The sequence below is a fragment of the Babesia bigemina genome, assembly GCF_000981445.1.
Source record: "Babesia bigemina genome assembly Bbig001, chromosome : III".
In the NCBI taxonomy this organism is placed as follows: Eukaryota; Apicomplexa; class Aconoidasida; order Piroplasmida; family Babesiidae; genus Babesia; species Babesia bigemina.
In genome coordinates, this window is record NC_027218.1 from 626,719 (window position 1) to 649,320 (window position 22,602).

General features: G+C 47.8%; 6 protein-coding genes across 6 annotated transcripts; 3 read left to right on the forward strand and 3 right to left on the reverse strand.

The window, feature by feature from the left end:
- Nucleotides 1-1,234: 1,234 nt before the first annotated feature.
- BBBOND_0302640 (hypothetical protein) lies at nucleotides 1,235-10,426 on the forward strand (the record flags this gene model as incomplete). Its single annotated transcript, XM_012913092.1, has 1 exon — nucleotides 1,235-10,426. One exon carries the CDS (start codon nucleotides 1,235-1,237, stop codon nucleotides 10,424-10,426), a length of 9,192 nt encoding a protein of 3,063 aa, XP_012768546.1.
- Nucleotides 10,427-11,226: 800 nt separating this feature from the next.
- BBBOND_0302650 (hypothetical protein) lies at nucleotides 11,227-11,943 on the forward strand (the record flags this gene model as incomplete). The annotated part of the gene is made up of 1 exon (XM_012913093.1): nucleotides 11,227-11,943. One exon carries the CDS (start codon nucleotides 11,227-11,229, stop codon nucleotides 11,941-11,943), a length of 717 nt encoding a protein of 238 aa, XP_012768547.1.
- A 570-nt stretch (nucleotides 11,944-12,513) lies between these two features.
- BBBOND_0302660 (hypothetical protein, conserved) lies at nucleotides 12,514-14,334 on the reverse strand (the record flags this gene model as incomplete). Its single annotated transcript, XM_012913094.1, has 3 exons — nucleotides 12,514-12,753; nucleotides 12,792-13,593; nucleotides 13,652-14,334. 3 exons carry the CDS (start codon nucleotides 14,332-14,334, stop codon nucleotides 12,514-12,516), a joined length of 1,725 nt encoding a protein of 574 aa, XP_012768548.1.
- A 691-nt stretch (nucleotides 14,335-15,025) lies between these two features.
- On the reverse strand, nucleotides 15,026-15,610 carry BBBOND_0302670 (40S RIBOSOMAL PROTEIN S17, putative; the record flags this gene model as incomplete). Its single annotated transcript, XM_012913095.1, has 2 exons — nucleotides 15,026-15,421; nucleotides 15,608-15,610. The coding sequence occupies 2 exons, from the start codon at nucleotides 15,608-15,610 to the stop codon at nucleotides 15,026-15,028; spliced, it is 399 nt and encodes a 132-aa protein (XP_012768549.1).
- Nucleotides 15,611-17,758: 2,148 nt separating this feature from the next.
- On the forward strand, nucleotides 17,759-21,007 carry BBBOND_0302680 (SET AND MYND DOMAIN CONTAINING, putative; the record flags this gene model as incomplete). The annotated part of the gene is made up of 9 exons (XM_012913096.1): nucleotides 17,759-17,824; nucleotides 17,864-17,968; nucleotides 18,049-18,104; nucleotides 18,143-18,257; nucleotides 18,299-18,397; nucleotides 18,435-18,509; nucleotides 18,763-19,162; nucleotides 19,268-20,658; nucleotides 20,903-21,007. 9 exons carry the CDS (start codon nucleotides 17,759-17,761, stop codon nucleotides 21,005-21,007), a joined length of 2,412 nt encoding a protein of 803 aa, XP_012768550.1.
- Nucleotides 21,008-21,025: 18 nt separating this feature from the next.
- Nucleotides 21,026-22,123, reverse strand: BBBOND_0302690 (Mak16 family protein, putative; the record flags this gene model as incomplete). Its single annotated transcript, XM_012913097.1, has 5 exons — nucleotides 21,026-21,084; nucleotides 21,285-21,353; nucleotides 21,450-21,782; nucleotides 21,913-22,037; nucleotides 22,065-22,123. The coding sequence occupies 5 exons, from the start codon at nucleotides 22,121-22,123 to the stop codon at nucleotides 21,026-21,028; spliced, it is 645 nt and encodes a 214-aa protein (XP_012768551.1).
- Nucleotides 22,124-22,602: the final 479 nt, after the last annotated feature.

The following is a 22,602-nucleotide window of genomic DNA, read 5'->3' on the forward strand; positions in this document are numbered from 1 at the left end:
AGATTGGCAATGGCATTAACACGCAATAATGAGCACTTAGTGAAGTCTAGCCATGAGTTTCAGTAATCCACTATTGTTTTGCAACTACCGGCAGTCAATGTCTAGCCACGTTAGCCCATCGGTGGTGAGGCATACACGATTGGTTCCATTCGGTCATTATATATACAGTGCACACTATTAGATGTTTTTGAAAGATACCGTGATTCATATTTGCAACGCGAAGCGTAAACGTCTAAGCAACACTGGAATCAGCCAGCCCACAGACTGATGGGATGGGCAACAACAACAACTCGAAATCCTCATATTGAGATGCCCATCAGTAATCAGATGACAGATATGTTGGAAAAAGCGCAAGTCAGAGAAGTCGGCTAAAGGCGTTAAGAAAATCTCAGCTGAATCGGATAATCGATGTGATAATGGCTGAGATATTAGACTTTACACAACCTAAGGTAGTTTTGCGCTAAAATAGCGACCAAATACATGAATTCACGTACATTTGGTTACGTGCCAATTAATAGAGTTAGGTGGTCCATCGAAGGGGGAAGTGTCTCTGGTTAGGTGACCCAATGCTCTCACATTGTGACAGATGAGTAGTTGCTAACGCATTTCAGGATGTAGGATAGTGACAATCGATACTTGGCGCTGTTTCAACGGTAACTTATTTGATGCATTACTCCATGGTTATGTTTGCAACATCCAAACCATAGTGCAGAGATAAATATGGGGTAGCTTTGCCAGTCTATATATGACCTGCTGGGCGTGCTATGTATGTGGTGTAAAACACGCCGTTGCCATCTTTGGCGGTGTGGGTGATGGCGGATGCTTGGGTGCTTCCCTTGCTCTTACGGGAGACGGCTTGGCGGCATGACGGTGCAGCGTTTGGAAACGCATACTATCTCCCAATCGAAAACTTAATGGTCCGTCTCGTTCACCTGCAGTGCTCCAACTTGCCATGATAGTCAGGTTCCGTGCTTGATTGATTATTGGGTTTGCAACTTTCCCCCTCCTCAGGTAGGTGGGATGTCTGTAATCTATGTTTTCTTGAATGTAGTTTGTAAGGTGAAGAGTCATGTGCCTCGTTGTAGTGCCATAAGGCACTGCGTTGTCACTCGCGTCAGCTTCTAATCTTGCCACTTTCACCAACAAGCACGCTTGGCTGCTTGGCCATGCTGTCTTATAGGCAGAGGCGCAGGCCTTGGCTGCCTGGAAATGTGACTGTGCGAGGACAGACGGCATGGCGCCGAAGGTTTTGACAGACTGTCCCGAGAACCTTCGAGAGGCGATCGACTGGCTCGTCCAGGTGAAGCACTGTGGCGGCGTTTCGACGCTGTCCGACGCTCTCGCTTCGTTGTTTGACAATGTTGCTCAGGACGCTGAAGAATCTCTGTCGTCTCTGCTTGACCAGGACCGGCCGTCCGCTAGAGACGTCTCCAAACTTCGGGCGTTTCACAGTACTCTTCCGAAAGACTCTGAGAATCCTCATAAAAACATTATACATAATCTCTGTGCCTCCGCTGGCAGCCTCTTAGGTTATAGTTTACCTGGGGCCTACGACGGTTCCGGGATTGTATATGGCAACGCCTCCCGTCTGTGCGATGCCATCCTGGCATTCCTGTATGCCGTGTTCAATGATGTGTATGGTAACCAGCCGTACGTTGCTGGTAGAAATGTATTGCATGATGATCTAATTGTGTATTTGGAATCCCAACTGTGGCATGGCCACAAGGGGTTTTGCCAAGCCATCCCCAAGGTGGCCACTGGCCTCCAGAGGTACAACGCCGCTGTCGAGGCTTCTAACGACAAAGTCAAGAAGGCAATTGAAACCGTGTTGGATTACGTGAAACCAGATGGTGAGTTGCGTAAAGGTATAAAAGCTTTGCAGATATCGGAAACATCGACGTCCACTCAAGATGAGAGGACTGTGGACGCCGCGGTCACCCTGGTGGAGGGGTGCAAAGAGGTCGCCAGGGTATTTTCCAAAAGCTTGACGGCGGCCACAGACGCCATAGATGACCTGAACCCAAAGCTGAAGAGAAAGCTCGAGAACGCAAGGAGAAGCCTTTTCAATCATGTCGAATGGCTGAGCAGGTGGTCCAAGAAGGGGGAGAAAAAGCGGTTGGACGAGATGATACAAAAAATAAAGAGTAGGCTTAGGCAGCTCGCAAAGGCCGTCAAAGAGAAAATTAAACAAGAAGTGCATACGGTTGTCGAGTTGTTGAAGGAGCGTGTCAGGGAGATTAAAATGAAGTTGCAAGGTATTACTGCCAGTCTGGAGGAATATGTCAAGGAACTCGGGCAGTGGATGGGTGAGGCAAAAGAGTATATTAAGGATGTAAAAAAGTATGTTGATGAGATAATGCAGCAACTTGATGGAGACCATAGGCAGGCGATTGACAAGGCAGCCGCGGACATTGATAGTCAGCTTGGCAAGAGAGTTGAGGAGTTGAATCAGTGGATTAAGGATGCGGAGGCTGCCGTTACTGTGGCTAAGCAGAAGGCGGATGAAGTGTATAAAAGGTTAGATAAGAACAGCGGTACGACGATTGCTCAAGGGATTGAGAAGATTAATGAAGCTAAAGATGCAGTTTCAGGAGTTAGCACCCAACTGGAAACTGTTCACAAGAATTTGGGAGATTGGAAAAGTGTGGCGAAGGATGTGCTCAGCAAATCTCTTCAGAAGGTTGGAGAGGTGCATGACAAGTTGGATCCTGATCAAAAAACCGGCGACCATCCAATTGGCAAGAACCTTGAGAATATTGAGACCGCTCAAAAAGCGATTTCATCTGCAAATCTAGAACTTAAAACACAAGTCGATAAGTTGAGTAACTGGATTTCCGACGCTGATCGTATCCGTGAGCAGGCGCAGCAAAAAGCCGAAGAGGTTTACAAAAGTTTGGAAGTTCATAAGCAACTGAGTGAGAAAATTGGGGAGATTCAGACAGCGAATAAGGAAATACAGAATGTTCATAGTGGGCTGAATAGTGTTGAGAAAAATCTGGAAGAGTGGAATCAGGAGGCCAGGAAAGTGATTCAAAGTGTGGTTGATAGGGTGACGGAAGTGCATAAGAAGTTGGATGACAAAGATCCAGGTACGGCGGTTGGTAACGGCATTAAGCAGATCAAAGCAGCAAAAGCAAACGTTGAAGCAGTTGATAAGGGATTAACATCTGTAAACGACGATTTGCGCAAATGGAGAGGGGCTGCAGAAATTGTGCTATCCACTGCAGTTGATAAAGCAGAAGAGGTGCATAAGCAGTTGGATCCTACGAAAAATAGCTCGACGCTGGGTGGGCAAATCGATGCGATCGATACTGCTAGACAGGGAATTGTTGATGCAAACGAACAACTTGGTGCACAAGTAAAGACTCTGCAAAAGTGGATTGAGACTGCCGAAGATATCCGCCACAAGGCTGAGCAAAAGGCCAGGGAAGCCTATGATAAGTTGCAAGTTCATGAAAAACTGAGTGAGAATGTGAAGAAGATTGTGGATGCCAAAAATAAGATTGACGAAGTTAATAAGAAAGTTACCGGCCAGCTTGGCAGTCTGAAGCAGTGGAATGCGGAGGCTAACAAGGTGCTTGAAGGGGCGATTACTAATGCGCAGTATGTTCATGATGAATTGCAAAGTGCTGTCGTCCAGAAAGTTGAAGGGATTCAACAGGCAAATGCGTCAATGATAGAGGCTAATAAAAAGCTTGCCACCGAAGTACAGAATTTAGGCAAGTGGAAGGATGCCGCCAAGGATGTTATTAAGAAAGCAGAGGACAAGTGTGATGAGATCCTAAAGAGGGTTCAGACAGATCCCAGCAGCAACAATGATTCAATTTATAAGCAAGCTAAATTGTTGAGAGATAGCGGCAAAAAACTTCTGACTGCTGCTACTGACGCTAAGCAGAAAGTTGAGTCCAAGGTGAAGGATGCTTTGGATGCTGTAAAGGAAATGGACACAGATCTCAAGAGGGACTTGTATGATGTTAAGGAAAAGATTAAAAAAGGGATTACGGAGGTGATTAGTGAGTTGCAGGTTGGTGCGTTGGGTGACCGAGTGAAAGAGGATTTGAAGAAGTTGAGGGGGAATATTGAGGGGCTAAAAAGTAAAGTGGATGAGCGGAATGGCAACAGTATAGTGAAAAATCAGTTGAATGCGCTTGAGGAAGCGAAGACTGCAACGATTAATGAAGTTCAACAAAAAATTAAGAATGCTGCTTCAGATATGGATGCGAAGTTTCGGAGTGAAATCAAGGGTCCGCTTAACGAGAAGGTGAATACAATTACCAAGGCGATTGGGAATCTATACGAAAAAATTAATCCAGACAGCAGAAACGCATCGGAGGATGATAAAAAGAAACTTCACAAGATTTTCGAGCATATTAAAAAGCAAGTTGCTGATATTAAGGGTAAAGAAGGGAGGGATGCATTTGATTCAAACTCTAAAGGCCTAGATGGGATTGTCAAAAATGTGAAGGTGCTTGCTCAGCAGTTTAATGGTGCTGCACAATTTGGGCATAAAGTTAACGGATTTGTATTGGAAATTTTGAGGGATAACATGATTGTGAGGGAAATGCTTAAGAAGTATGCCCAGGAGAATGTTTTGGGGAATGATTATATAGAGCCTAGACCTGATAAGAAGGATTCATTGTTTAACATAAAGATCGCAGAGATGTTTAAGGATACACTTAAGGGTGAAGCAGATTCGGCTGGTCAAAAGGTCCAAGAGCTGTTTACAAAGGCTCAATCGCACCCAACGATCCAGCGGTACATTAATGCTGTAAAGGAAGGCCTAACAACATTTGTCGATGAGGTTGAAAAGAATCTGAAAGTAATAGAAATCGATAAACTGGAGAATAGCATTAACAGCCGCGTAGATTCCATATTCAACGGCATTGTGAATGATGTCAAAGGTAAAGTTCAAGGCGGCAAAATAACACATAATGACGAGCTTCTCAAACTCGCTGTCAAGCGCATCCTCATGAAGCTCATCGTTATTGTGCGCAAAGTTGCTGGGGAAGTACGGGTTTTAGGTATCAGCGTTTTTGGCAAAATCTTAGACGAAATTAAACCGACTGTTGATGCACTTGACAAAAATCTAAAAGCGGTAACTCCTTCCGCTCCCGCAACCGGCACAGCCAAATCCGTGGACAATGCGATAGAAGGGGTAAGTAATGAGGTTAAGGGGCTTGACACTAAATTTCAGCAAAAAGTCAAAAAGCCAGTAGAGGATGCAGTTAATCAACTTGAGCCTGCCGTTAAGGCTTTCGACGATAAAGCTAAGGGGCAAGTCAAAGAGGCGGCCAACGCGGCAATTGATGCGGCGGCTAAACAGTTTGCAGATTCCAGTGGTCAAATCAATGTGGAATCATTGATGAATAATTTCAGCAGTGAGCACGGTAAAATACAAACTCAGCTTCCAAATAATCTTCGAGCGTTACTTGATACGCACATTGGAACGGATGACAGAGCTAGTGGCAAAGCAGACACAGTAAAGCTATCGAGCGATTTTGTGAACTATGGTAAACATGTATCCACTGGCGTCCCGACTAACCGCATACATGAGCCACTTGCGGCGGCGATCGGCAAGATTGAAGGTGTGGGCCTGGCAGCGCTTAACAAGCATATCGGCGACGGTGATAAAATAGATGGCCAAACCTTCGACGGCCCATTCGGAAACATTGAGAAAGAGCTCAAGGGAATTAAGAAATTGGTTAGTCATGGTGGGTTTTGGGGCAACAACGATAAAGGTGTCAAAGAGCTTTTGGAAGATCTTCGAACTGGGATTGATTCAGGTACGATGGACGGTGCATCTGATAAAGGCCTTACAAATATACGATCGGCGATTGAAGTTTTGCAGAAAGGCGCGTTTGGTCCTAGATCCGTGGCAATCGGGGAAGCCGTCAAAGAAATTAAGTTGAAGCTGAATGAGCTTAGAGAGAAGTTGAAGAGTGAGAATGATGGCGATAAAGATGCAGTAATCAACGCATTGAAGAATTTGCAAACTCAAGGGCTTGGCGTTGAAAAGTGGAACGACAAAAGTGGCAGTCCAGTAAATGGTCTAAGGATAATCGAAGATGATCTTAGGAAACAAAACGAGGAGTTGGGCAATCAAACAATGGAAATTGGCAAAGCTTTCGACTATACTCTGAGAGAATTGAAGGGTATGCTTGGACAAGTCGGCTTGAGGTTACACAACATCATTGTTCCGGATGACGTCGTGGACAATCTGAAAGATTTGAAATTAAAGATTGGTAGGGGAAAAAATATAGGACTTGAACGTATTCATGAATTGATTAAGACGCTGCAGGAAGGGGATTTCAAAAATAAACCCGAAGCAATTGAGAAAGCAAGAAAAGAACTTGAAGCGGAACTTACAAAACTACAAAAGGTGCTGCAAGGTAACAAGCACGATGGCGGTATCGAAACGTTGAAAGATTTGAAAGATGTTGGTCTTGGCTCCGGTAAGTGGGAAAAACATGGAAATGAAAAAGGACTTGCGAAAATCGAAAATGAGCTTAAGGCTCAACTAGATGAATTATCCGTCCAGCGAGATTTCATTGACTTAGGCATGACCCGGATCACCATGGTGTTTGACGAACTTAGAAAAGAGTTAAAAGATGAGAAAGAAAATCCTAACAATGGCGTGATAAAAAGACTGGAAGATTTGAGCGAGAAGGGTCTCGGTAAGGATGCGTGGCAAAACGGTAAGGATGGTCTCGGGAAAATAAGGAGTAACCTTCAAGCGCAGAATACGCAATTGTCTCAAACAAGTAAGAAAATCGAAGAAGCGACCCAGAGCGTAATGGACCTGACGAAGACTGTGTTAAAAAGTGCTAAACAGACGTTAAGTGATGAAGTCGCTAATGATGACATCGTGGACAATTTAAAGAAGTTGGAGGAGAAGATTGGTCTAAATGGGAATACTGATGAGAGCCTTCAAGGAATGAAGAACAAGATCACCGACCTACAAAGCCAAGCGTTTAAAGATAATACGCTCAAAATTCTGCAAGCAAAAGACGAAATTGACGCAGAACTCAAAAAGCTTCAAGGTAATTTGCAAGATGACGTAAGCAGTAAGTTAACTGACTTGGTGGACAAGGGGTTTGGCCCCGGTGACAGATGGAATGGCAATGCCAAGGGCTTTGATCATATTCAAGATAATCTTAAAACTCAAAATAATACATTGTCACAACAACCCAAAAAAATACAGGATGGAATCAATGAAATTACCGAAGAGCTTCAGAGTATTCGAGATGCGTTGCAGGGTACCGCTGACGACGATCTCAAAAGTAGAGGAGTTATCAAGAATTTGGGTTTCTTGACTACACATATTGGTGAAGGTGAGGACAAAGGCCTCAAGAAAATCAAAAGTGACATGGACTCCCTTAAGAAAAACAAGGTTCCAGTTATCACCAAACATCTCAATACCATGTCCACTAAGATCACCAACGCAGCCGGACAACTGGGCTGGAACCTGCGTCAGCTGGAGAATCCGCATATCGACGCCAAACTCAAAGGCATCGAAACTGGTCTCGACAATCTCCGACTCACCGATCTGGCCGAGGCCATCAAGTTGTGTGACGACTTCCTTGATAAAGCCGACGAGATAGAGAGGAACACCATCCATGCCCTTTTGAAGCACATCGACGATGAGGTGGACGACGCCATCAATGACCTCACCAAGGAGGCCCGCACGCTGTACGTGGACTCGGTGAGGGAGGCGTTGGGATTGTTTGCCACCAAGGTCAACGAGGATTTGGAACAGCTGCCAAATGAGATGAACAGAGATAGGTGCGTGGGCTATAAAGGGTTCATGAAGTACTTGCAAAGTCCGCTGAGCTCCGATCTAACAGGTGACGAACAGAGCGTCGCAGAATTATCATCCGCGTTCCAGGAGGTGTTCGAGCAAATAGAGAAGTATGTAAAAGGGGAGCTCACCAGGCTGCACGATGAGCAAAACAAGGAGAAGAATCCCTCTTTGCCACCGACCGAAGAGCCATACACGGCTAAGCTCAATGATGTTTATGAAGCGCTCACCTCGGTGCTCGCCTACCTTAAAGACAATGATGACGGTGCCGACAAACTCACCGAGATGGTTGAGAGGCTGACCAAGGCGCTGGGTAATTTGGTACCCTCCGACTTCAAGCACACGTCCACTCCGCTGCTGGACACTGTCGCTCGCGGTCTCACCAAATTCGCCGGTGAGTTTAGCAACACGTATATTTCCGCCTACTCTGGTCAGAGGTGCAGGGAGGAACACTCCCACAAGTACGCCAAGGTGTTACTGAGTATGATACCCATGACGCACCAAGCGCTTACCAAGTTGGCGACGAAATGTGAGAGTGAGTGGAAATCGCTTCATATTAGTAAGTTGACTGCTGATTACAGGGACAACGCACTTGGCAACTACCTCACCAGGTGCGGGTACAGGGTATCCAGTTCCGAGAGTGGGCAGGACGGCGAGTTGAACCACAGGTTTTCTGGCGGTAGGATTTACGAGTTGCTATTCACCCCGATGGAGGGTGTGGCCATCGAGATGCTGGTTGACGGTGAGCCGATAACAAATGGAATTAACTTGGTCACCATCATGTCGCTGCTCTACAACCTCTTATGCCGCTACCTCCAGGTCTGCCACCTCTACGTTCCCCCTGAACCAAGATACCCGTGCACAGTCAGGGACATGCTGTCGTGGCTCTCCGGGCTGCAGTATACACAGGTGGCTGACAAGCTGCCTGACCACTGCAAGGCTCTGCTCAATCACCGGTGCCACGATGACGACACCCCCAACAGGGAGGATCCTGTCATGGCCAAGTGCATTGGTGAGCTACCATTAACCATCGCTAGAACATGTTCGCACTCCACCGCCCTGCTCACCGCCATACAAGGCAACGGCCACGGCTTCGACCTCGCCGCCTACCCGTATTCGGTGGACTTCTCCAACAACCGTGCCAGGTTCCACTACCCCGCTGACCCATATGCGCTGCTTGATATGCTTCGTGACATCATTTGCCGTCTATGCAAAGTGCTCTACTTCCTGTACTCCCAGTGCTGCCGCAGCACCGCCCGGGTCAAGGGGTGGAGGGAGTGCGCGTACGGCCGGCAGGTGCAGTCACACCGCTGGCAGTGTGAACAGTTCGGAACTTACTCTAGTACTATCAGTACTACTACCGGTACTAGTACAACTACCACTTCCACCACCACTCACGGCTGCCCGCCCACCTCGCCTCTACAGTCGTTCCTCTCCGACCGATGCAATGGACTACTGCCGCATACCCTCACCATTGCTGACATGGTCATAGAATGTGCCAACTGCGCCGCCAATCAACCTGGACAGCAGTGCCTCACTCCGCTCGGCTTCTGGGACCTTGGCTTCGCCGCCTCCATAAGTGGCACCGGCTGGGATCTCGCCAAGCGCCTCGCAGACATGTGCCGCGACGCCGACTCATGCCTGTTCGTGCTCTGTCGGACTCTGTTCTTGCTGTGCCCCGCCGCACCATCATCACTCAACGACGTGTTTGCATTGTATGCTCAGGTGCTACGGAAGTGGGACTCTCATGACCATGTTAAGCACCGTGGCGGCACGTACACCGATGCCTCCGATCTCATATCGCATCTCAACAGCGACGGCATCGACGGCCTCTTCCCACTGTGGACACAGCTCCACGGCAGCTATGAAAATCACAAGCTCACCAGTGCCATCGCATCACTCGCAGGTCATGATCACAAAAGCCACGATGCGTTGTCCAGCCTCTTCAACGACTCCACTTGCAAGTCACCCAGTGGATGCGCTCCCTACCTCCAACCCCTAGGACTGCACGCCCACCACACCTACCCGCAGAAGCACGCCGGGCCATACATCACGTGGATAATGTACCTGGCATGGAAATTCTGGGAGTTGCTATGTGAACTACTCCACGCTCTGGACAACGTCGACTGCACGGCCGCCGGCTGTGCCACATGCCCCTGCCAACCCGGCACCCACGGTGGGAAGGACACCTGCCACTGTCCATCCATCGTCCAGTGCGCCGGACCGCTGCCTACACTCTACCGCTACGGATTCACGTATCGCGACGCAAATCTCCTGGTCACCGAAAACTATGCCATGCGCTGCGGAGACCTCAACGCACAACTCAAAGAGGCGCTGCACTCCGACCACTTCACCGAATTGTTCCGGCAAATCGACCAACTCACATGGCACATCCGGATGCCGTTCCTCTACTTTCTCATTGCACTGTGGTCTCTTGTGGCGCTGTACATACTCCACACTTTCCTCTACCGCATGGACGTCCTCTACATCCGATCACATCTGCTGACCACCAGAACATCTCACCTTATCGACGTCAAGGCGCTACTTATCCAGAACAGAAAAATGCTTTCACTTTACGACGCTAGTTACTTCGATGATGACCCTTCCGAGTTACTTGACACCACGTAATGATTATAGCAGTCACAATCTCACTTGATAGCTTTAGATACGTTGTATCACGGTAGTTCAGCGTCAGGTTAGTGCTAGATATGTTTCGGTGACTTGTTAACTCGCCAAGTCGGCGTACCTATAACACCCACTAGTCTTGTACAAACTAATAAAATGACTGATGGCGTATCAGAAAACTCAACAAGTTTGTTTCTATCACACAGTTTTAGTGAGTCATAAGAGTAATACCATGTTATAAGTGGATTATGGAGGCAAGCAACCGCTTTTGTAGGTCAGGGTCTTAGAAGGCGTTATCGTAGGAGAGACAGTCACGTATTAATTTGGCAATCAATGAGATAACAGCGCCGTAGTAACTAGCTAAGGGACTGTTTGGCCATATTTGTGAGAGATTCTGGATGTCGCCAGGGCAGGCTGCACCTTGACGGTCACGGAGCGGCGCATAATGAACGACGTTACTCACTCCCCACCGTAAGATTTATAAGCCCTGACGTTCTCTGCAAAATTTGACTATGTGCCTTTCTCGTATGAATATTGTATATTACTTTGACATGCGTTGTGAACGCTGCATGCCCGGTTAATGGGATAGATCTGGCTGCTATTACATCCTAGCTTTCACTGCGCCTCTGACCTCCACCTACTTGGTGTAAATACAGCATTGAATATGTCAATTGAACGCCTGTGATTTAGAAGGCGAGGCCAGTTGTGCTGATAAGCCGCTAACACAGCAGTTTGAAAGCTGGCATGCAAATAAACGAAAACTACCTTCACGTCAGCCGCTTGATTGAACGATTCTCTATAAAATGGCTCACAATTCGTTGACTGACGCTCCTCGCAATTTCAGGGAAGGCATTGACTGGCTGTTGGCCCTGAAGGGAACCGACGCTGAAGACAACCTGAAAGCACTTGGTACCGCACTTTATGACTTCCTCTCCAAACCGCATCCCGGTTCTACGCAGATACAATCTCTTGAGAATGTTAAAAACGCTTCTAAAACATTTATGGCGGATCAGGAGTTTAAGGACCAAAAACCCATTCAGAACACACTGGGTATGTTGATTGGTACCGTGAAGAGAACTCCTGGAGAGTTCACCAATTCCAAGCGCCTCACTGCAGAAACGATCGCAGAAAAGTTAAGCAATGTTGCGGATGCCTGTGATCAGTTCTTGGATGACATAAAAGATCATAACCAGTATAATTCTGCGTACGGTGCAGAAGCGACGTGGGATGCGTCGTGCGCAAAAGACCCGGAGGCTTGCGCAGTGGTTCTCGTGGGAATGGCGCCTATGTTGTACGCCGGAATACAATCTTTGAGAAAAATGAGCAATCGTGGAATGTGGTTAGATCAAAATTATGTAGAGTGTAAGCGTGTGAGAGCGTTGGTGAAGGCCTTTGGTTACGATAGATTGGAGGTCCGCTCTCTCATGACTGATTCGTATGTTTCCTGGGCGTTGAGGAGTATAAATAAGAAAACATTGGCAACACTAAAAGACCTTGCGGGGATTTGCGCTTTCTATTGAGTGTATATCTGAGGTAAACTCTATAAATATATATACATATAAAGATTGCAATTTTTGTTTCCCTGACGTTTTGCATCGTATGGATTCCCGAGTATATTAATATTGACAAATACACCGCCTTCTGGTCCGAGTACACCCTGTAGCTCCACATAGTGGACGCATATTTTTCATATCGCAACAACTATGTACCGCAAAGGAGGATTCTACATTTACGTCATTCCATTATTTCGGCGCTATAGCAACGTGCAAAACATGAAAAGCTTGCTGAGCATCACCAATAATCCATCCGACAAACATCTCAGCCCACCTCGTTTAGATAGTGGGAATGTAGGCATGTCACGCATATTAATGCCAATGAATATCGACATCCTCGAATTGACCCGTGTCAACCCCTCTCCCACTTGACAAAATAATGCCAACCAACGAAGGCAAGCGATCGAATATGTTGAGTACAATTCTGGTGTTCGCTTTCTTCACGCATTGTAATTCACGTCAAGCAACACAGAAAACGCATTCATAGTGGTATGTACGACTTAACTAGGTTATAGATGTTGTGAATGTTATTTCCCCCTAAGGCAAGCTGCTCATTGCCTTATAGGATCCCGTCAACTCTTGCAGATTTATAATCCCATGCTGCAGCTCCTCCGTCGATATTCCGTCTTCATTAAATTTGTGCATGTATGTATTTGTGGCATAGCACATTTTCGCGGTTGTAACCGTGAAATCCAGAAATGGTACTACCGCCTGGCTGTTAGATATCTGTGACATGGTGCTCCCCAGCAAACCCACATCACTAGGGCAGTAAGATACCTGCTCCATATTGTACATATTGTACATCGTGCACATACCTGTAACGGACGCGTGGATTGCTTCCAAAATAAGACATCTTGATATAGGTCAACCAGATTCACATTCTCGTTAATATGACCACCAATATTCACCTGTACGCCTGCTACTACATTGAACTTGGTGACGTTCGTACGTTTCTTTCCCACCGTCTTGATCAACTTGAACGAGTTGGAAGTTGTTTGTTTCGCTTCGGCACTGGGAGTGTCTACAAGCGAAATTCCGTTTTCAGTTATTTCTATATGTTTACATTCAGGGGACTTAACCGGTAGATGTCTCAGACATTTGAAAGAATCCTTTGTATCCGATTGGCTAATTTCGGTCTTTTCGTAGTTGCTAAAATCTTTTATAATGATTTGCTCTTTTAATCCCTGGGATCCCCTTTGTTTGGCGCCAGTGCCGGGGTCTTGAGGAGTTGAATCTTTTGCTATTAGCGACACCTTTTCATTATTTAGACCCTCAACCAAGGTTGGATCGGCTTTCAACCTGTCCGCCAGTTGGCTGGCAATCTGGTGTATGCTGACAGCGTTTTTCTTGACCCCATCCAAGCGCTCCAGTGGCAACAGATCTAGGTTGAGGATCTTCATAGATGGATAACTGCAAAGACCGTCTGTTATGAAATTCAGGGAGTTGCCGAAACGCACGCTCCCCGATATGGGGCAGGTGCTAGATGTTGGTCGCAGACCGTGAAAGATATTGGTAGCGGTTAACATGTTCAAGCAGTCGAATGAATTGCCACCAACGCCAAAGACTTTGGCGCATAACGATGCTTGAATGTCATTTTGTAGCAACAGGATACCATCACTGTAAAACAATGATACTGGTAAAACGTCTGTCGTCATAGACAAAATCGGTCACCTACCAAAAGTCCTGATAGTATGACAAGGCCATAGTTGTGTTTACAGATTGCATTCCTGACTCCCCATATGTGAAAGGTGCAATAGCTGCCGGCATATGAATGATCTTCGGGAATTGATCCGAAAGAAGCCTAGCGACGTATGCACCTATGCCTGAGCCTGAACCTCCTCCTAAACTCACGAAAGAAACAAAACCTCCAGGAGCATCTGTCTCTTCCATACACTTGCGTATGACTTCGCTAATGCTTTCTTCATGTATGGTAGCGTTAGTGAACCCTCGTGACCAGACATCATGTGAGGCTTCTGGCAAATGTAGAACGTAGTCCTCCTCATACTTCCACCCCCTGGAACTAGAATTTGATGCACCTTTGGCACTATTCCTATTATTATTGATCATGCTGTGTTTTGCGATCTCGCCATGCTGCACCCTGTATAATGCTTCGGATACATCGGTGCCCGTAGCCATTACAATGCTACGAGGGAGGAGGGTCTCCTCTTCCGTTTCCCTTTTCCCCCCGAAGTAGGACATGTCCAAGGCTGTTGCAAACTCGGTTTTAGATTTATGTTCGATGCCCGCCTTGTCACTGGGAGCATCCCTCAATTCTGCAATATAATCTGCGGCATATTGCATAAATGCAGAATGTAAGCCAAGTCCCCCCTGACCGATTGCTATGGTGATTAACGACATATTTAATAATCAATTAAAGATATTAAACTGCTTATTTTCATATACAACAATTTATATTGTGGATGGTATCTGCAGAAAATTTGCACATGGAAAAATTGCAGTGGAAATTGTAATGCTATGGCGTGTATATACTTTTTGTTTTGTCGTAAAACCTATTGGTCTAATTTTATACCATCGTAGTCTACGCGTGAATAACGTTGTCCTTGTGTAGACCGCTATGACCAACAAGGACTGTTTGGTCGGGACAGATATGTACAAGAGGCAAAGATGGCACTTGGTGGAAAATAGAAGGAAAACAATCAGCCAGTCAGAAATCTTCCTACGTGCCGCTCCGCGTGACGAAAGGCATGAAGCCAAGGACACAGTGCAATTCTGCGAATGATCGCCACTTCAGGCGGCATAAAGCATTCGCGATGAAACTAACGTAGCGAAAACCAGACAGACAGGCGATCTACCGACGGACACTTGACGCACTACAAGCACACTTGATACAAATCAATCATGGAAGAGTAGCACACTTGTTGGCGACTCTTGTGAAACGGGGAAAGATCTCCACAACCATCATCTGCGCAGTCCACAGTTTCGCACCCCGCATCGTAACCACCAGGAACCGACGCTGTGCAAAGCAAAGTAGTTATGTTATGCCGATTATATCGCTGTTAATTGGCGGCGGTGGCCAGCGCAGCGCCGCTCAGTAGCGCTGGTGGGCACCCTCGCCGTGCACATTCGCGGTGATGACCTTCACGTTCGGAATGTTGATCTTGAGGAAGTGGAGCATGTCCGCAGTGTCCTGGTCGATCTGGATCAGCGGCACGTCCACCTCAGAGTGCTCCGGCACGTAGTCCATGCGGCGCTCGCGCTCCTCCTCCTGCAGCTTCAGCGAGATGCCGCGCACGGGGCCCTTCTGGATGCGACGCATCAGGTGGGTGATGAAACCAGCAACCTTGTTGCGCATACGCTTCGACGGGATCTGCGCAACCTCCTCAGCAACCTTCTTGTTGAAGTGGAAGTCAAGACCAAGCTTCGCGTAGTACTTCTCCACGATCTGACGCGCAGCGCGCTTCACGGTCTTCGTACGCACGCGACCCTGCACAAACCATCAGTGCGGTTCAACACGCAAACGACACGCAGACTCGCTGGACCAGGCCGACACGGCAACTCACGCGGCAGGCGAACCTCCACACCGGCCTATACAACACCGACGGCCAGCAACACAGGCACGCAAGCAATAAAACAGCATACACGACCGACGTAACACGTAATAGCCACTCACCATTTTGACCTTTATACGATAGTACAGACTACGGCACTCGTACCCCTTCTTGTCGCGATATCGTCTTAAAAACTGCGACACAAGCACGCCTCTCGATGCCGCAATGTACAAAAACAATTTGTGCAGCCGCCAACCAGCCGTCGCAGCCCGCTACCCGGCGAAGCTACCGCGTCAAACGACCTGTGGGGACGCGGCGTCCACCAGGGACTCCGGTAGAGTGAGGACTCTAGGCACACTTTCACTACTCCGCATCGATGAATCGGCACGTGTTGTGTAGGAATGTGGTCAGCTGCGCGGGTGACGAGCGATTGGCGGCGAGCGCCCGTAGTGTGCCGGTCTCCGGATGAGGTTTCACGTGACCCGTGACCACCGCGTCTGTATTCCGTGAGGTGTACGTGTTACGCTAGCACATTGAGGCGTGTAAGCCGTGCCTTTTTGTACAGACCACCAGAATCAATGCAATACGCGCCGCGGACCCTAGGCGTGGGATCGTAATGCCGATTAAACCATCGTGTCTTACCGCCTTTTTGTGGGCGCAGTTCCAACGGTGTAAGGTGTTACATATTTTACGTTTCTATAACAGAATTACCGTGCAAGCCGTTGTGTGTCTGGCTTCATTGTAGAAGGCATACGTCTGCCATACTGTATGAGGTGACGGCGTATTCTTCCGGCCGGGTCACCTTTCTCGAACAAATACTAGAGTTCCTTATTATTTAAAGCAGCCACATGAGACTCCTTTTATACCAGATTGCCAACGGCTGCTCCGCTATTGCTGTTGACGTCCGCGTGTCAGGTTCTGCAATTTACATCACATAATGGCGGGGGTATTTTGCGCCCATTTGTTCTTTTAAAGGTGTAGTTGACTAATATGACCATCAAAAGAGGTTGGCGTACTCCTGAATTCGTACTTTCTACGTGCCGTCGCTTTCTGTAGTAATTGAGGCAGCCGGGTTAAATACTGAGCACGGTGGGCCAGCTCCCTGCGAGATATCTTTCACAAACCACCTTACACCAAAACGTGCTCCTAAACAATAAGCAGCAGGCATGAATGGAAATACATGGCACGGCAAAACAATTTCACAACTTTAAAAGAGTGCCTCGTTGCCACGCATATAGGTGGCGATGAGGGTAAAGGCTGTGTTTTTACTCAGCCGTTGACACCGGACAACGACCGGATCGTCGACATACCCCTTTATTCTTATATCCACGAATTCTCAAGGTAACCTTTATTGTCGAGTTATACACGGCACATCAGGAAAACATGCATCACCTGCGCAAACTGTTATCGACCGGTTGGATCAGTGATTGACAACCTGAATCACGTTTTAAAATTGTAACACCACGGGTATCTATTTGTGTAAATAACGCTACAGGGGACATAAAGAGCTCAGCAACCATGCATTGCAATTGTTAGCCTCCCTCGGAACTGTAAGCATCTTGTTACCGTTGGCACTATCCATTGTAGGCTCTGGATTGCAGCAACTTCATGAGCTGTGACCAATGTGCTGCCGTTTTCTGCTCTACCGAGTGCATGGAAGTAATGAGTTATGTCGACGCTTTCGATAATACTTAGGCATCCGGTCCGATACATGCGCTATTATGCGAAAAGATGACTACGCAGGAACGGGCAGATTGGTCGGCTTTTCACAGGTATTTACCAATTGACATCGATTCAAACATTGTCAAGATATTGTATAAAGACGAATGAAAACTTTTATTTCGTGGGTATGTGAAATTACACTGTTCTTCGTACTCTCAGGATTGATTTATGCGACCACGGTTGCTCAAGTCGTATACCATCGCAGCAGTCTGCCGCAACTGGTGAACAATCTATCGGAATACTACGAGGTGCCATGGTGAGTGAATGCAATTTAAGCCGCAGCACTGTGGTGTTGAACCCGTGCGCATACACTCCCCATTATCACTATTTAAGGGCAATCACGGATATGGTTTGCCTTGCCAGTATTCACGCCTCTCCTAACGTACTACATACGATTACAGGCATGTATTACCACCGAGCATCGACGGCGGAGCTCAATCTGAATCTGCGAGGTTAACAAGGTGAGATGACCTTTGGTGATTGTTGAGCTGCGTAGAGCATCGGAAGCATTCAAACTGCTCTCGAAGTCGCTAGATCGCCATGTTAAGCTGATGAGACGTTTTGAGTCCCATCATGCAGACCGATTTTGCAGCTTAGATTATTACTTGCGTCTGCTGGTACGTCTGACCTTTTGTTAACTCTAAACTTCACTACAGAGCAAGGTCACGCTGGTTTCCGTTGAAATAGAGATCGTAAACCCGCTAAACAAGCAGATTCGGGAGTTGTTACAGGATCAGCCGGTGAGGTGCGCCATTGGCGAGGTGTGTCAGACATGTGTTCGCCAATGTTGTGTAGGAATTGGCCGCTGTGAAGCGCATTTTATACGGTAATGTTTCGCTAGAACGGTTTTGATGAACCATCAGGCCTGGATTCCACGTGCCCTGAGGTGTCGGACTGGTGAGTTTGGGCAAGTGCAGCGCAGTTAGACGCTGCAGGGACATCGAGTTGCCTGACCTGCTAGGAGTTGGAATATACGAATCGCTGTCGCGGCTTAATCACTCCTGCAGCCCTAATCTCGAGTTCGAGTATGGATGCGACAATTTGGCCAGGGTTAGACATTGCACCCGTATACGGTGGTAGATCTTCCTCAGGTTCGAGTGCTTCGGCCAGTTTCGGCAGGCGAACAGGCTACGATCGCTTACATCGATGAACAAGCACCATTAGAAGAGCGTCGTAAGGAGCTATGGAACGTTAGTTCCGTACAACTGTCATTCTGATTTGGTGCAGAACTACGGTTTCGTATGTCGCTGTTCCAAGTGCCTGTCAGACGAGGAAGCAGAAAAGACAATAGACCACCATGATGTAGCTCATAATTGATAATACTTTTGCGGCATTTGGGTATAATGTGTGCCGCAACTGCTGTGTTGTCTGTACACATTTAACGCGTAGGGAATCTTCTTAAATACACCACAGCACCCCCAATGAGTGTCCACCAAGCGTGAATACGGCGAAAATGTTTACTAGGCTGTAAAATACATTTCCATCTTACGTTTGCCGGCCTTTGTTGGTCGCATGTGTCTGCCGTTGCGTCCATGCGACGATGAGCCAGACACAGGATCCTGGCGTTTCTTTTGAGACCTTTCTGGACGCACTGGTCGACGAACGCGTGTTAGATTTGAAGTATAATGGCGTGTTGCCAGCTTTGATTGCGAGTCTAAAGCGCAGTTGTTGGTTTTTTGAGTCTACACTGTTTGGTCCCCGGTCTAAGGCGGCGTCCATATTCCTCAAAGCATCATTGCATAAGGAATCCTATCGCAAGTGCGGTGTAGAGCCCATATTCAAGCCCCATGAAACGCAGAAGTACTTGCAGAAGCGCCAGACGATCGTTCACTTCTTCAAGCGCGCGAAAGCGGCACCTCCGGACCAAAAACCAGGGGCTTCAAATAGCATGGATTACCTCAAGAGAACCATGGACTACATGTACAATGTACCGAATGGCGACGGCGAGCATACAGGTGTGTTTCGCTTTAGTGGGTGTGGGTTTATGAGCGTTGTTTCTTTGCGTAATGTGAATGAAAGTTAGCTACAACTATAATTCACGCATACAAACACATGTTCAGATGCGTTTTGTAATCGCATAATAACGGGAGATGAGTTGATGTTTAGTGAATCGGAGGCAGTGACTGGGTCGGATAAATCCGACGCTGACATTGCCGATTCAGATATCGCAGGGAATACCACAGTGGGACCAAATACCGAGTTGTCAAAAGTCAAGTGCGACGATGGGTCCAATGGGGGAACTTCGTGCGTAGAGTCATCTTCGGGACTCGATTATGAGGGTGACATGAGCCAGGATTCCTCTGTTACGGGTGGCACCCAGGAAACGTGGGAGGACTCAGATCTGCTAAAGAAACGCAGAATGGGTCCATCTGACGCATTTGTTGAATGCACAACTGCAACACAAACAGATTATATTCCGAATGCAACTGTTAAAACTTGCACGGAGGCACATATCGGGGGATACAAGGACACGCATCGGTCAACCGATGCGTCATCACCGACGGCGGATTTGAAGAATGATTCAAACTCCGAATCGTGTAACACGTTAGGCCCCAGCTGCCCTGCGGGTGATGCTTCAACGGGTTCCGTCGATGCATCGACTGACAGTGCCGCGGCGGAAAAGTCGGAACGCAGCCACTTTTGCAACTCATCGGTTATTATGTATGGGCGCTCCAATCTGATGGCGCCGTGCTACTATGCCATCAGACACCTACTGTCGAAGCCCATGAGTGAGCTGTTGGCGTACCCGGAACACTTCCGCACTCGTTACACCTTCGTGCTTTGGCAGAATCCTTGCCTTCAGCACCTCTGCGGCCGTGAGGTTCGATTTGCGTATCTGAACAACGAAATCACTGCTGCGAAAGTGATAGAGATTTTGTCGAACAAGAAGAGCAAATGCTGTATTGTGGAGGACATCGACGTTTTACCTGAGGAGCTGCAGTTGGTCATCGCGAAGCATATGCTAAAGCACGACCGCCCGTTTTTCTTCCTCAGCAGCCAAATTAATCGTGTGTCTCCGGTGCTGCGGGGCATCGCATTTAACTTTCGCGTTCCGCCGATGAACGTTGACATGTTGGTTGATAAGGCGCTGTCTCAGCAACTGTGCCCCGGCCTTTTTTTGGGTATGGCTAGAAAAAATATAATTGAGTGCGCTAATCGTGCACGAGATGACGTTGTTGCGCTATATTGCACACTGGTTTCGTTGCAACAGAAGAAAACAGTTTCGTCTAGGCGTGATAGCCTGCCGCTGAGGCGCATAGTCCATTGCATTGCTTTTCAGGAGAAAACAATGCGCACAATCATGTTCATAAAGAATAGCGTTTCGGGACTGGCGTCTGCATACAACCGTGACCCCACTACGTTTTGGTTGGAATTTCTGGACGAGGTGAACGCAGTTGGGCGGGCGGAGCTCTTGAATGTCAGGGAGAAGTTTTACCACCTCATCGCGCAGGTATGTTCGAATTTGCGCTGAATATATATACATAATGTGTTGATCGTGTGCCGATCGCAGAGCAACATGCGGCTTCCACTACCACAGCGTGCAACATGTTGCATCGGCATCAACTGGCCATGATGTCGCAAAAGGGAAGTGACTAATAGAAAGGACCAGTACCCTTTTAAAAGCGATTTTGTTCGGGCAGTGAAGCCTTTATGTGAATGCATCTACATTTTGCTATTGTTTGACATAAATGCAGAAATCGACCCTTCTCGCCAGCATGGGCGACCCTCGTGTCACTCTCGAGTCCACCTTTCTGGAGATGATGGACATGGTCAATGGCACGTGCAAAGCCATTAGATGACGTGTGGCACCAGCTGTGCTACTGCGCCACGTCGCGTGCGAAGTCCTCGTCGTACTCGATCTCCATATGCATCCTGGCTGCACAGCGGTGAACAAGACTCTTAATAGCTTTCCATATAATGCTACAGCACACGCAAGGTGCCCACTCCCCGCTAGTTTCGGGAGACGAATCGTTACACGTGGTCACTTGGGATGGCAAACAAGTATGAGCAAGGGTGGCCGCGTTAGCAGCTGTTTGCGGATGCCAGACCCCCTTCAAATGCCACGAGGGTTCACACGTGCGTTGGCGCTGAAACATACCTCGTGGTCGGCGGCCGTCAACACTCTGCATCTCTGCATCCTTTTCGCTGTGTGCCTCGACTTCCTGCTCGAACTGATAGAGTTCACCGTATGTGCCCTGCCACCAATGGTCGGTATGATAATTTCTCCCACCTTTGAAAGACGGTTAAGCAGCTCCTGCTCAATTGCGTTGTCCAGCCTAGCAGCGATTTCTGCTTTCCTCTCGCGAATGGCCTCGCGTCGCTCCGTCTTCCTCTTGATGGGCGCCACCTTCGTCTTTTGCGAGAGCGCCTCTCTGCGCATCCTCTGTAAAACTTCCCTCCACCGTTTTAGCCTTAACCGGCACTTTTGCGTGAGGTACGCTGCGATTCCAACCTTGGTTGCCTCATTAATCTGCGATAAAGATTCTTTGAGATTCTTGGACAGTTTCAGCCGCTCCCACTGCTCCCGAGGTGTATGGCAGCGTTCCGCAGTCTTCATGCACAGATACAAAGACCCTGCGAAGCCATTTCAAACCATAAAGAGCGCGGAAGCATATACACAGTGTACACTCCGCGACGGTTGCGCCTGGAGATAGTGCAGCCCCCCGTACCAAAAAGCCGGGAACACCAATTGTGGCAGACCTACCTTGGTCTTCAATAACGGTAGCATAGTTGCTGTTTGCAAGCGGACAGCTACCACGGTTGCAGAGGCCAGTTACATTGTACGCGTTGGTGCAGAAGCTTGTGGTGTCCGTGCTGCGCCAATTTAGCCTATAACTGCGGTTGGTATGGACCTACCACTTCCTGTAGGCGCAGAAATCGTCCTTTATGAGCTGCCAAACCACGTCGTCACTCATTATTCGCCCTTTTGCCGATTAAAACGCCTTTTGAGTGTGTGATTACGGCCCCTTGTGGGCGAAGTCAGTTGCCTATAACCCCTTCGTCGCGCCTCCGAGTGAAGATGGTTGAAAAGCAACGACGATAAAACCTTGCGGTGTGAAAAAGCACGCCCCCAATATATATTTCAATTGCCTATTTAAGGCGGGCAGCGCTTTTTTGGGTTTATGGTTTTCTATTTACCTTTGATCGTGACGGCTGTTCTCGCCGCGATCAACACCAGGGCGGGCAGCTCCAACTACAAATAAGTCACGCAGTACATTGATTTTAATACCTTCTAAGGTGTGTTCATCGCAGACATTACAGTTGTGTATTACCCAGTGGAATGTGGAGAAGCAGAATCGTGTCATCGGATAGACACCGCGCTGGCTGAAATCCTTCCGGGCGGCAAGCGACGCACCAAATATCGCAACTCATAACTCTATGTTTTAGACAGGGG